General features: G+C 34.7%; 1 protein-coding gene across 1 annotated transcript; it reads right to left on the bottom strand.

Annotated features, from left to right (window-relative positions):
• Positions 1 to 1,043: 1,043 nt before the first annotated feature.
• LOC142642069 (zinc finger protein ZAT10-like) lies at positions 1,044 to 1,982 on the bottom strand. The gene has a single exon (XM_075816420.1). It carries the CDS (start codon positions 1,950 to 1,952, stop codon positions 1,404 to 1,406), a length of 549 nt encoding a protein of 182 aa, XP_075672535.1. The 5' UTR covers positions 1,953 to 1,982; the 3' UTR covers positions 1,044 to 1,403.
• Positions 1,983 to 15,532: the final 13,550 nt, after the last annotated feature.

The raw sequence follows: 15,532 nt of genomic DNA, 5'->3' as shown, positions 1-15,532 counted from the left end.
AGCGTTTTAGGCTTTATTGCCATTAAATTTCAATTAAAAAAAAAATCTTAAATTGTTCAGGATTGTTCGAGCTTCAAGTTCAAGCTTTATTATTTATTTATTTATTTATTTTTAGTCCAATTTCTGCTCATTCCTAAGTCTAACGGAGTGTTCTCACTATTAGCAAACATGCCTATACACGCATTAATATGTTTGAGAATAGATAAGTTTTGACATTAATTGTTAAAACTAATATTAGTCTTATTACATGCATATTGCGAGCATTTAGGGAAGAAAAGATTGGTTTGATTATGAATACTTGCAAACTTCAAGAGCATTGTTTTATAATTAATATTTTTCACAATTGGTGAGCTGTTAAGTTAGTATTACTTTGCATTTAAGTCCACCATTAAATAAATAAATAAATAATAAAAAAAAATTTTTTTAAAAACCTGACTTTATAGACTTTAAGGGAGCTTCGGAATTGGTCGAAGTTGTTTATTTTTTAATCTGAAATAAAATAATGCCAGAATTTTATTGGAGGGGAGGACCAGGAGGCAGAGGCACGCACTACTCACGTGATCTTCATGTTGTATTGAATAATTCTTTCTCATCAGCACCGGTTAACAAAAGCCAAAAGTTTATAGTAGGTGTATTGCTTGCTATAGGTACGTAGTTGCGTTGCCGTTACAACGATCGATGTACTGAAAAATAAAACGTTTTCCAGAAGAAAAAATATTTATAGGTGCAGTGCTTTAGATGGTTGTGTTGTGTTGTGCTGTCCTTTACACATCCATGTATTTCTTAAATTATAATCAATGGCTAGCAGCCTAGCGCATTGTGAGGTTGACGCTTAGTAAGGGTATAATTCTATAAGTTAAAAACTTTTAAGAGACTTTAATTGGGTTTCACTTATATTGGGAGTAATAAAAAATAAAAAATAAAAAATAAATACATTTTATATTGAAAACTTTTAAGAGATTTAAATTGGGTTTCACCGGGAGTAACAAAAACTAATAAACAAATACCTTTTAAATTGAAAGTGACTCGACTCCTTATAAAAAGTCAATATACTGCATTATAAAATTCAATCTTAACGAATAACTTAAGGCATCCGTTAATAACTTAAATTAGTACTTTATTTTCTACCTTTTTTATTTTTTATTTTTAAATAATTCTTTATTTATTCAATAATGTGCAAATAATAAGAATATATATCCATACATATCGGTAACTTACAACTAAACAAATACATGTGGGATAGAAGTCCACGAATCTAGTAAAAATTAAGGCAAACCATTCTCTTTTCCTTGAAATTCTAGGCTAACAGTACTACTCAACGGAACTGGGACTGGAGACTTATTTTTCAGAGGATCAAAGGTCACCTTTTAGCACAAATTCAATGCCAGTTGACAAAAACCTGGCTAGAACTCTGGCAAGGCCGGGAAATTCAAGTCAAAGTTACGATGATTACGGTTCACATTGATCACACCATCATAATGACACCGCTTGTGTCCTCCTAAGGCCTGTCCGGTCGGAAAAGTCTTGTTGCATATAGCACATTTGTGAGTCTTACCACTTGGGTTCGAGGGTGTGTTGGAATTGTAATTGGTTCTTGTTACAATGTTGGTGAGGGAGTCTTGGTTTCCAATAGGCTTTCGATGACTAGCTTTGTGTCCACCTAGAGCTTGGTATGACAAGAAGGCTTTGTTACATAAGGTGCATTTGTAAGTGAGATCAGTTTGTGCTATTGGCAATGGAGGTGGAGGTGAATTTGTGATTGTGGTTGTGGCTGAATTGGTGTCACCTTGGCCTAGCATGAGAAGGCAAAGAGCAAGATATTCTTCTTCCGTTGGTGGGTTTTCATTGTCAAAACGAGGACGCTTAGGCCTCTTACTCTTTGTCCATGGCTCAAGAACATTTTCATCATGCAACAATGTGGCAGCAGCTGAAATTGGAGCTTCCAAAGCCATTTGATTAAAAATGTATGAGAAAATAGAGAGAGGAAGAGATTGAGAGTGAGTGTTTATTATGTCAAGAATAAGGTATGTATTTATAATGGTTAGAATGTGTGTAATACGTGGTAAAAAAAGAAAGAGTGAAGTGTGAAAACTTAGGAGATTGGGCTGGGAATTGAAGGTGTTGGGAGTGAAGTGTTGGCAATGCAAAAGATTGGAAGATGTGGCCAAAGAAGATGGTGTGGGCAAGAGGAGATTGGTTAGTTTCAAAAAAGTTGCTTCCATGTCAACATTTTACGTGTAATTTCTTCATTATAAAAATAAATCCAAAAATCAAATTATTTATTACATTTGACACCAAAGTTTGAACCTATATATCCCATCGACGACATTGAAAAATTATATTTAGCATACTTGTTTATCAGTCAAGCATATTCTCATTATTGACATGTAATTCTAATTGGATATAAACCAAATAAAATGGAGGCAGAAATTAATTTTTTCTAATTATTTTTATAATAATATCCAACTTTATATTATTTATTGGGAAGGTTGCTTTTACGCATATATGCCTTGTAAACAGCTTTTGGCTACACATCTAGGCCAAATAATTGGTCACGCCAGCACTATTTTGCCTTTTGCTATGAGCATGTATTATCCTTTGTAATTCGGCTTCTTGTTTTGATGTAATTAATTTAATTAATATGAGAAAAAAATAAATAAAATAAAGGGCTTTTCATCATCTAGCAAGAATCAATAGAAACACACCATCTTAGAACGCAACATTCAATCTTCTAATCATATTGCTTCAATCAGAAAATTTTCGAAAATTCATGCATGGTCATTGGTTGGGTGACAATTAATGTTGCAACACCAATCATTACCAAGATCCATATTTAAATCCATTTTGAAAAGATTAATAATACTAACTAATACCAAAAGAGTTATATATATATATATATATATATATATATATATTGTAAGGGCTCAAATTGACCCAAAGCCCAACGATTAAGAACAGTGACCCAACAAGCCCACGACAATAAATTTGTTAGAGAGTGGGGTTAATAGATGAAAACTTAATGAATTAAATATGGATCAGAATGAGTTAATCTGATGTTGTTATGACTGAAGGATACAATTTGAAGAGAAAAATATTCCTCGATCAGGTATGTTCTTATATAAGTTTTAGACTTGTACAAATGTTCAAGGTTCTTAGTTACATTGAGTTCTTAGCTTCCCTCTCTCTTTTCCTAGATGCCCCCTTCATGTAAAGGAATCCTTTCCCTTTTATACTTCTCCTCCTTCTCTCATTTTAGTCTTCCACTTGTTAATCAAATAACTAATCTTCTAGATGCCTGTCCCATCAGAACCTTCTTGAAGTCTTTGTGTGTAACTGTAAGGCTGAAAATCACTATTTAGGTATTACCTCCACATTAATGCGGTCAATTGGTTAGGTGCAGAGCATTTAATGTGGTGGTAGCAGCTTTCTTTCTAGATATTTCTCAGTTCTCTGTTGACTCACCTCTTTGAAACTTATCCTCTTAAGCATGGTTTCCCCTTGCTCAGTATTTGTTGGGTGGTCGGGATTTAGACTTCCGTTCTAATTTTCGAGGAAGTTTAGCTCCTAGGGCAACATCGCTTGTTTGCTACTACCGGCCCTCATCCTTGCCCCAATAACCTAATTGCCCTTATTAATACTTGGTTGTCCTCGGGCTCTTTGTCATCCTCAGATGTGGCCTTTGGCCCAACACCCTTATCCAATTCTCTTATCCCCACAATAGCCCCTCAAAACTCCAGTCTTTCTCTCTTCTGAGAAAAATAGGGTTTCGATTTTATGTTACTGTATCCCTCATGCTTATGGCACCTTCCTACATGTGAGTGTCTTTTCACTTGCAATGAGCGCACTCTTGACGCTTCGGCATCTGGGACACTTCAACAATTACTTTACACAGCGCCCTATCCCCCATGTTCTATGGTGTGATGAAAATCTTACAGTGGAGGTTTTTCATAGGGATTCGAGCAAGAACTTTCCCGTTCATCCTCTCATCTTATATAAAACGTTCGAAGAATCCAAATCCCTCATTTTTTGAATCTTCAACTCTCAAGAAACAGTCTGAGGTTCTCTTTTCTTATACTTTTGTAAGTAACCTTTAGCCCACCTACTGATTACTAGGACCTTTTCTTCCTCGACCATTTATTTTTCACTTTATTCTTCTAACACCCCTTGCTCACTTCCTAAATGGGTAGATTTGCTAGCTTGGTAGATACGCCTGAGGGCATAGAAAACTTTAAGGCCCAATATAACATACCACCTAGGGTTTCTATTCGGTATTGCTTTCGAGGAGAATGACATGCTTTAAGATCAGAGAGAGAAGTGGCGAAACCTATGATTTCCTTTATAGAGGGAGGGATGAGGATCCCTATGGGTAGAGTAACTAAGGATTTCTTAATTGCCCACAGACTTTGCCCGACCCAGTGTTCCCTAAACGTATTTAGGATACTAGGTAGTGTAGACGCCCTCAACAAAAGATGGGTGAAAACCTTTCCCATCACGATGTTAATTGAGTGTATAACTGCTAGCTCCTTAGGATTACAGGGTACTATCTTAAAACTAAGGTCCTTGAAGTTAGACTTATCTCATGTCTTCCTGAATCTAACAAGGGCATGGACCAAGATTTTCTAATTATCTCGGGAGAATGGCATGATGGACTTCATTGCCCAACATGAGAGGGGAAATCAAGTGGGGTACTTAGGTTTAGGTTCCCTATTCTAACCATGCATATTTTAAACTCATAATCTCCTATTCTTCTTCTTATAATTCGAAAACTAATTTTTCTCTATTTAACAAATTAACTTTCTAACAACACTTTTGTTTTTGTAGTATTTGCAGATAAGAACTCCACAGCCCCCAATCTCAATTTCGTCAACGAACCTAATCTGACGAGGATTCTCAAGTCCAAGATCTTTCTTCACACATACAGAAAATTACGAGCCGCTCACGTTATCCTTAGGTACAAGCCGATATCCACAAGCTTACAATCCCCTATACGTCAAAAAGGCGAAAGATCCTCGGCAACATCAAATCAATATTGCAGGACCTGGCTTCCTCAGTGGTCTTTCCCCCGCGAGCACTCATCTAGTTGAACTACCCATTCAACGAGCTTCCAAGGAAGAAGCGATCTCTTCAAATCCAGTTCCCAAGAAAGAAGCAAGCAAAGTAATAGAGGTCGTAGACTCCGACGAGGACTTTGGAGTTTTTGATCTTTCCCTACAGAGTCCCTACTTGCTACCTTCTCTCACTTACCCTCTGCACAAGTAAGTAGCAGTCAAGAGCCATCTAGTATCCCCGAAGCCATGGTGCTCCAGCATAAGCAAAAAACTAGCCTCCTCGAGCTTCTAGAGTCACATGCTCGGGGATCTACCCCCGAAGTGGCCGTTCAAACCCGACCCCCAACTCCCCTCCCTGTCCATACTTCCCCTTCTGATCTTGTAGATAAGAAGAGGAAACGTGATAAAAAAGGTTAGGAGGTGTCCGAGGAGGGTGAAATAGTGTTAGTCAAAGAGCTCGAGCCCCAAAAAGGGGCAACTCCAAAGGGGCACAAAAGAAAACCTCGGCTAAAGGCACAATCTCGAAGAGGGCGTCCGAGCGTCGCCCTAGGAATCAAATTTGGAACCCACCCCCCCCCCCCTTTGGAACTGGATAGAGCCCCACTCCCTTTAGATTTATCTATTAGGGATTTTCAAAAAGGCAAAGTTGGCTATGTGGCCAATGCGCTTGAACAACCTTTGCTCCTACCTCAAGATATGGATGACTAGAGGACTTTAAAGAAGCATGAAATGTTTCTGACTTTGAAGAGAGATCTGGCTATGGTAAGCCCTTCAATCCCTCATTTGTATTAAACCGGCACATTTTTCTTCTACTTGAGGAATTTATCTTGGTGTTTTCTTACAGGCAATCCATACAACAAACATTGCCGAGGAATGGGTAGATGCTCAGCACCAATTTAAGGATGAGGAGGCACGGTGCATAGCTGCCATTCAAACTCTTGCTATGGCCGAAAAAAGGATCAAGGACCTCAACACAAAACTGACTGAGGCGGATAGAGATAGAAAGAATGCTGAAGTTGCACTATTTAGTGCTGAGAAGCAAGCCGAGGACCAACGTCAACAACTGCGTAGGGCCGAGGATTAACTTGCGAAATTGCTAAGGAGCAAATAGAGGCTCAGAAGAAAAAAATGGAAAAGGCAAAGGAGGCTATAGCTCAGGCTAAGCAAGATGGCCATGACATTGGGGTAAAAAAGACTAAAGAAGACCTAAGAGCTCAAGTTACTGGTGTCTGTCGAGGTTACTTCCTCCAGGTATGGACCGAGGCATTAAACCGAGCTGGGGTAGGTGCTTCTTTAGAGCTAAGAAAGACATAAAACATCTTTTACCCTCCAGCCTTGTGCATAGCAACTACTTCCAGCTCCCAAGCAGACTCTTCTTCTAAAGCGCTTGAGTCTGGCCAGGCCGGCCACGCTGACACCCTTCCAGCCACTTCGGAGACTTCTAAAGAACCTAATAGGGCAGGCACTAAGGGTAAGGAGAAGGAGGCAGCCCAAGCAAAAGTGCTTGAGCCAGTTAAACTTCTACCACCGCCTAAGGAAACTTACAAAGAGAAGGAGGCAACCTAGGGCAAAATACTTGAACAAGCCAAACCTCCTTCAATGACCAAGGAGGTTCCCAAAGAGAAAGAAGTAGCTCAAGGCAAAGTGTCTAAATCTTCTGCCCAGCCAGCAGTTAAAGCTGACCCCCCTCCATCTGTTACCAATTAGGGCATTACCCTTTTAATATATATATTTACATATGTATTTCCCTTGCCTTTCCAAGGCTTTACTTAATGAGAAATGTCAGTTATCTTTACGTTACCATTATATATACATGACTTATGATACTATCTATTTACTATTAAACATGGCCTAATTAATTATTTAAATGCAAAGTTATAGAACATTGTTCAAAATTATAGCCACTTCATTTCACAATCTTAGAAAAGTCAAATATTTTAGCAAAACTATATAAAGGGGTGTGAGAACCATGACTTGAAGGGACTCAGATTTTTTAAGCTTCGTTTGGGAGTTCATAAGAGAATAGAATGTAATGATCATAATGGAATGGAAATGAATGGGCTGGAATGAGATGTATTTAAACTAGGAAAATGAAAGGAAAATAAATGAATGGAATAGAATTAAGTACCATTGTTTGAATGTTTTAAAATAAAAGAATGGAAAGGAATGCAAATGAATAGAATGTAAGTAATCTTGTTTGGGAATAGCATGATATAAGGAATAGAATGGAATCATTTTATGAAAATATTACTATTAGACCCCTATTTTTTTTTTAAAAATGGTTGAATATATAGCCATATAGGGGTATTTTGGGAGTTTCAGAAAAAAAATCATTAGATCTAATTTCATTCCCTTTCATTCATTCCAATTTTTTGGGGAATGAAAATTTGAGGTTTTAAAGGAATAAAGATAAATGAGTGTTCCCTCCTACTCATTCCATTCCCTTCCACTTAAACTCCCAAATAAGGAATGAACTTTTCATTCCCTCCATTAAAATTCTCAAACAAAGGAAATGAAGAATATTTTAAAATTATTCTTTTCATTCCTTTCCATTTCATTACATTCTCTCCTTCCAAACGAGAGCTTAATCCCCGGAAGAAAATCTCTAGATGGAGATTTAACTGTGGATATGTCACCCTAACCTAAGGAACTTACAATAAATTTATTTCTTGATTTGATTTATAAATAAAGAAAATAAATAAATACCCAAAAATATTAAAGAAAATGTTTTTAAAATGATAAGATTACATGACTTTGTCTCCTAGAAACAAGCTAAAAGAAAAAATTATACAAAACTTATTTTCATAGTTAAAGATTCCAATGAAGGAAATTTATTACAGATAACTCCAATAATTAATCTATGCCCCTTAGACCAAATTTGAAGGCTATGTTATGGGGTGAGAAGTTGTGAACACCCACCTCATCCAATCCAAACTTCAAAGACCAATCCCCTAGAGTACGATGGCCAATATAAATTAATAGTACAATAATCTACCATACAATTAATTTACCAAAAAAAATAAAACAAAATAAAAGTAAATAACACAATATACTTTACCATTCACTACAGCGGAAGAAAAATAGGAAAAAGTACAACAATTTAAAATAAAATAAAATAAAATAAAAAGAAAAAAAAGAAGAAGAAGTAAAAACCACGTAAAGATACATGGATTGGATCACAAACAACAATCAAAATTAAAATGCATGCATAAAACTCAACTAACCTTAGGGACGCACATATGGTACAGTTGTCACTATGATGCATGAGAATGCATGCAAATGTGGGAATTTTGAGATGTAAATGCTATATGAGATCCCTTCATGATGCATGAAATCATTTTCATGGGTGATTTTAAAGGAGAAAAAAAAATTCATATTACATCATTTATTCATTTAGATGTTGTAATTTTGATCTTATGACAATATCTTTGTTATTTCATGTATATTACTTCATATTTCATATAAAGAAAATGAATGAATCTAATCTATATAACATGTGTACAACATTAAATAAATAATAACTATATTCTATTTTCATTATTATCCTCAAAGCACAAGATGCTACTCAAACCCATGTTTAAATTAGAATTGATATACCGTTGCAAGTTCTTCCTCTTTGAATCAAATAAATTCATATCTGAAAGAGGTTTACAATAATTCCTTTCAAAATTAAATATGTAAAATACATTCAAGGGGAAGTTACAGTCTATCATTGGCATTTATGGTAGAATCCATCTAGGGCTTGAAAGGGGATGGTTTACCTTATGGCAGAGATTAGTGATTCAAGTCCGCTTATCTCCAACTAGTGAATTTAGCCAAGAAAAAAATGGACTATTGGTCAGAGCAAGCTGCCTCACTCTATAACTATACATAATTGGGAGAAGCTCATTTGAAACTAGAGATAGAAATGCCTCATTTTGTTTCCCTCTAGACCTCCGGTTCTTGATTTTCTTCTTCTTGAATCCAAGGGGGACTCCTCATATTTAGAATTGTTTTTGCAATGTACTATGTTTAGCTTGTATTCTTTTCATACTCTCATCTCTTTACCACGTGATAGGCTAGGGAAGCATGAACAGGCATAGAGAAGCATGAATATACTAGGAGGTGGTGGTTGAGTTACAAGGCTCTAGGCTACTAATGCGACACCTAACAATCCACATTATGAATTATTCAATGATAAGGGAAAAATAATTTTGATTATGTATTTGTTTGGTAAAACTAATGACGAAAGCATAATTAATTTGTGACCTTTAATTAGTTGGTACTTTAGAAACAATGTTTCTTTCTCTCAAATAATAATGTGTTCTTATAATTAAACTTATGATGAGACTCATCATTTATGTAACAAAGTGAAAAATTACTCTGAGTGTATTGAATAATGACTTTTGTTAATGAATGGCCAAAGTACAAGAAGGTATGGTATCAAATGATACCATGTCAGCAATATCAAAATTCAATATAAGTGTGAGACATGTTGGCAAAAAATAACTAATTTATCAACAATTAAAAGACATGTGTCAGACTGTCAGTGCGTAGTTATTTTTGTACACACGTCTCTCGTTTATCGGATTTTGATACGGATGACACAATATTATTTGATACAAAATACTTTTTTTCCTAAACACAGGGATTGGGATGTATTTAATGCTTCATTAAATAATGCTTTTATACATTTTCAAAATCCTTTGACTGGTTTAAGTTGGACTTGCATGACATATTGTTTTAACTTTTAATCCACAGCACACCCTTGGTGCGATAGTCACTCCACAAGTATAAGTACTTGTGAGGGATTCAGATCCTCTAGATTTCTTAGGGTACTCTACTAAATAGATTTCCTTAAATCTTAACCATTCTTTAATGATTTAATGTTTAGATTTTGCCATATCAGCATTCCACTAACAATAATCTTAAATATTTTATTTGTAAAATTATTTTATTATTTTAAGAATATTATTAGTAGAATGCTGACATGGCAGAATCAAGACTATTAAATCATTAAAGAATGGTTAGGATTTATGGAATTCTATTGATAGAGTACCCTAGAAAATCTAGAGAATCTGAATTCAGAGTAGAATTCTATCTTGTATCAAAAAATAAACTTTTAAGCCATTTATTACTATAGTTATCGTTTCATTTCCATTTATAGAAACTTCACAGGCAAATTTACTCCCCAACAAAATTCTTGGTATTGACTATTGACGAGTGGATCATAAATGTGCCACCCGAAATTTGCCTTTCTTTAAATTTAAATGCATAGCAATCACCATGGACACATTGAAAAAACATAAATTTGAAATCTTGTGAATATGGGCAAGCTCTCACCAGCTTATTGCACTCTTACCCTTCTTGCCTTTGCAACAGGTACTATTCTATTTTATAATCATTGTCTATGTTAGTCTTGCACATCAAGTATCATTTGGTTTTCACTTGGTTTTCCAAAGAAAATTAAAATGTACAAGAATTCATATAAAACAGAATGGACTTTGATTAGGTTTAACAACTGACTGTTTTCAAAAATAAAATCACTTCCCAAGCATGATTCAAACTTCAAAGCACTGTTTTTATATCAAGTTATAAAAAACATAATAAAGTGCCTTAGTTTCCATTTTATACTACTTAAATAAATTTACATGTTTATCAATGGCATCGATTAGTGGCTAATACTTCTTGATTTCTTGTCAATATCTAGTATGTGAACTTTTTCCAATGGCGGATTGCAAGCTATGCTCTGAAGAATTTGATCGATCTAATGCTGAGTGCCAATTGAAAAGTGAATCCAAAAAATCTTGGTGGTCAAGGGTCTTTCAAAGCCTCCCCACCAGATAGTTCTAAAACATGCTTTAAGAACGCAGGATATTGCAATGCATTCTTTGACAAGATTTGGTGTCATAAGAAGTGTGAAAAATTATATGGTTCATTTCAGGGAGTTCGAGGAGATTGTGTCAATATTAGAAATGCAGGTCCTGTTACTAATTTTGTTTGTTGTTGCAGTTTTAATTGCTAGGCATGTAAAATGTCATATATTATATGATAAAAATTAATAAAATTAGATCTAAAAAATTATGGTTTTCTCAAGTGATTATCCGCATTACTGCAAATTGTTATACAAGTTAGATCTCAAAAGTTAAGGTTGCCTCAAGTGGTTGTCTTCAATTATTGTAAATATATAATCTTTAAGATTTAGTTGACTATGATTCTCAACAAAAAAACAAAAAAAAACTTTTAGTTATGTAGACACCTTATTTTGTACCCGTTAATAACCTTTGGTTCACAACTCCAATGATGAGTTTGACATACATCAACCAAGGGTTATTAAAATATTGTTAATAGTTTGAAAGTAATTACAACTCAAAAGTACTCAACTTGTTTTGAAAACGATGTTGAAAAATGACATTTACTCACTATTTTGACCATAAATTTTTTCTAATTTAGATTTTTTTAATTAGAATTGGTTGATAATGAATTAATTGAAGGATATGATTACTGAACAGCCCCGAGTGATTGATAATGAATTAATTGAAGGACAAGATTGCCGAACAACCCTAGAAAGAATGGATTGATATTGAATTAATTGAAGGACAGGGTTACTGAACAACCTTAGAAAGAATTTTTAATCTTGTATATGTTTTGAATTTTTTGGAATTGTTTTTGTTGTCATGTTTTAAAAGTATTGAACAAGGTGGTCGATACCGTATCGGTATCGGTTGTACCGGCCGGTATGTATCGTACAAGTACGTATACCGATATCAAAACACCCTTTTGTACCGATTTAAATACCGGTTGTATCAGTCATACCAGTCGACAACTTATTTGTATTAATTTTGTATCAGTCATGCTGGCTAGTACATAAAACAACAACAACAACAACATTTTTTTTTAATTTTGTTATTTTTGAATTTTTGTAAGGGCAGAATGACAACTTATTTGTATTAATTTATTAGTATTATTTGTTTTCTTATTATGCAATGAACTATTAGGCTTTCTATTTCTTATATTGTGCTTTTTTTCTTTTAATTGATGCGAAAGTCTAAAACCATGAATAATTTATTCTGAATTGAGGTAATGTTTTATGGTAAACTTTTATATTTATTATAATACACACACACACACACACACACACACACATATATATATATTTATAAATATAAAAAATAACAGTAAACCAAAACGGTACACCGGTATTAACGGGTACCGAAATATATTATTCCATTGGTCAAATCGATACACTCTCCGATACGAGATTGACTCCTTTGGTATTGAATCGAAGGAATATCAAAGATTATTCTAGAAAAAATGTTTTTCCAAGAGGCCTTTGAAGATAGCAAAGGTGGGAAGTGTAGAAGACATCTATAGATGCATTACAAAAGAAGATCCTCAATTGACTATATCAAGTCACTAAAAAGAGTAAATATCAAACTATAATTAACTTAATAATATAAGTCTGTGAAAAATGATAAATTATTCTTAATAGAATCTTTAGAGAAGAAGTGCTTGAACTAGCTAGAAAGGTTATAATGAGAAAGTTTGATCTTTTCTAGAATGATAAAACAAAGGTAATTGAAGATGCAAATGTACTTTATTCCTCTTTCAACATAGTGTTTGCAAAATTCTCGAGGAAATATCAATGCTCAATATTGATTAGCATATGGTGTAATGGTAGGTCCACAATCATCATTCATGCTAAAAAAATTCATCATTTGTCTAAAAAATATCAATTGCGGCCTTTGGTATAAAATTGTTTTTTTTTAAAGAAATTTTTATATACATAGAATTATAGTGTCCAATTGATATGGTTATCTTTATAATCTTAGGCTAGTCATATAAACCAAACTAGCTTGTAACTCGTGCTTACGCATAGAAACACCCAACAATAGTAATTATTATCTTATCTAAGTGAATGAGGTAATTTTTTTGGCTTTCACACTGAGTATTATAAATTGATCATTATCATTGTGGTCTTCTTGGCACAAAAAATTTAAAATTTAAATAGGACATGTGATGCAAAATTAGGCTTCAAATTTTAATTTTAATTGAATTTTCTCTCATTTTAGGCTTGATATATGTGTGTTGGTGATTGAAGAGAACAATTAAATACAAGCACCCCCCCCCCCCCCCATCTTTTTATTTTAAATGATGGTCTTGATTTTATATGTATGCAATTGACAGGTCTTTAAAAAGAAAAAAAAAATTAAAATCCTATCCATATAAGAAATTTGTGAAATTGCACAAAGGAACCAAAATAAACATAAAATATATCCAACCACATGGATATTGCCTGGGATCTTGATCCAAAAACCTCATGAATTGGTTGGTACGTGATCCAAAAACCTAATTTGAAGAAAGTATAAACCCTAGACACTTCTTTTTCTAGAAATCTTATAATACCTTCTTACTCTAAGCCATCTAGAACACCCTTGAAAAACCTAAAATGAAAGCCCCAATAAGCATAACACAAAGAGATTATCATTTTGTTTTAGAATCAGTCTTTAGTATTTAATACGGTTACTCAGGAATAAAAATATTTAAATACCATTAAACTATAAGGTTTTTGTAATAGAAGTTTAAGAGCATGGACCCAAACAAGATACAACACATTAGGGATGCAATCTTTAATTAATAAGGATAAAATATATATAAATATATATATATATATATATATATAAATATATATTGTAAGGACTTGCTTGAGATCCTCAACCCAACGGATGTGGACAATGGTCCAACGAGCCCAAATCAATGTATTTTTTATAGAGAGTGTATTTTATATGTAAGAAACTCAGTAAGTCAAGTATAGACCATGACAAATTGGAATTGTGCTAGAAGGATAAGAAAGCACAACTTGAATGGAATTACGATCCTTAGTCAAGTCCGAGGAGGGAGTGTTCTTATATTAGCTCAAGCTTTTTCTTTTAAGTACAAAAAGTTCTCTGTTTGTTTTCTCTCCCTTTTTCATGCCTCATTTCTCACAGGAGCCTTTTCCTTATATAGTCTTGTTCTTCTCAATCCCAACCTTCCACCTGTTGACTATGTAAATGATATCCTAGATGCTTGTCCCATCAGAACCTTTCTGGAAAATTGGTGTGTAGCTGTAAGGCTGAACATCACTGTTCAAGCATCACTTCCACATAAATGCGGCCAGTTGGTTAGGTGCAGAACATTGAATGTGGTGGTGGTGGCAGCCTTCTTCTCAGATATTTCTTAGTTCACCGTTGACTCTTTTCTCTGAAACTTATCTTCTCGGTTGCCTCTTGCATGGTATTCTCTTGGTGGTTGAGCTCCAAACTCCCACATCACCTCCTGAGGAAGTTTGGCTCCTTGGGAGACATCACTTGTTTGTTGTTATTGGCCCTTGTCCACGGCCCATCAACCCACATGCTCTTCTTACTGTTCGATCATCATCAGGCTCCTTTGCATCCTCGGGCATAGCCTGCGGCCCACAACCCAATATTCTTGCTTGACTCTCTTATCCCCCCCCCCCCCGCACACACACACACACACACACACACACACACACACACACACATATTTATATATATATATATATATATATATATATATATTAATTATAGTCATATTTTATGTTTTTGAATAAATTTTCAACAACAAAAAAAAACTATAAAAAAAACTATTTTTTTTAATGAATGAAAAATAAGTAGAGGGGGGCCACCTAAGTTGGCATCAACTACCAAAAAAACCTAGTTGGATTGTCAAAAGCCAAAAATTCTATAAAAAAAATAAAAATAAAAATTTATCGACTGGTTCTGTGAGGGGTTTCCAAAACAACGTAGTTTTGAAGTCTGTCCTTAGACGAAACAAGGTCATTTTGTTATTGCTAAGAACCCAAAGCCCATTTCATATCCCAACTCCTAAACCCTACTCGTTCGTCTCTTCCCTCCCCTCCCTCTCTCTCTCTCTCTCTCTCTCTCTCTCTCTCTCAAATGTCGTCAAGACTTGAGTTTCAAGCACCACCGGAAATATTCTACGACAATGTCGAGGCTCGGAAATATACTTCCTCCTCTCGCATCATTGAAATTCAGGTCAGCTTCCACACCTTCAATGCTTTTTGTTTTCTTTGAATTTGTTTAGGCTTCATATCTTTCTGACAATTTTATTGTTGGTTTTAAGGCAAATCTGTCAAAGAGAGCTTTAGAGTTTCTTGCTTTACCTGATGATGGAGTGCCCAGATTGCTCCTTGACATTGGTTCGTGTTCGTGTTTGTGTTTGTGTTTGTGAGGTCAACTTTAATGGTAGGTTGTGCATTTTTGTTGTAGGTTGTGGGTCAAGACTTAGTGGTGAGACTCTCTCAGAGAATGGACAAAGCAACTAGTGAATTTAGCTGAGCAAAAAGTGGAGTATTGGTCAGAGCAACCCGCCCCACTCTATTACAAGACATAATTGGGAGAAGCTCATTCAAAACTGGAGCTAGAAATGTCTCATTTTGTTTCCTTTTGGTTCCTGATTTTCTTCCTCTCGAATAATTCATA

The sequence above is a fragment of the Castanea sativa genome, chromosome 7 (genome assembly GCF_040712315.1).
Source record: "Castanea sativa cultivar Marrone di Chiusa Pesio chromosome 7, ASM4071231v1".
Lineage (NCBI taxonomy): Eukaryota > Viridiplantae > Streptophyta > Magnoliopsida > Fagales > Fagaceae > Castanea > Castanea sativa.
This window is presented reverse-complemented; position numbering and strand designations above follow the sequence as displayed.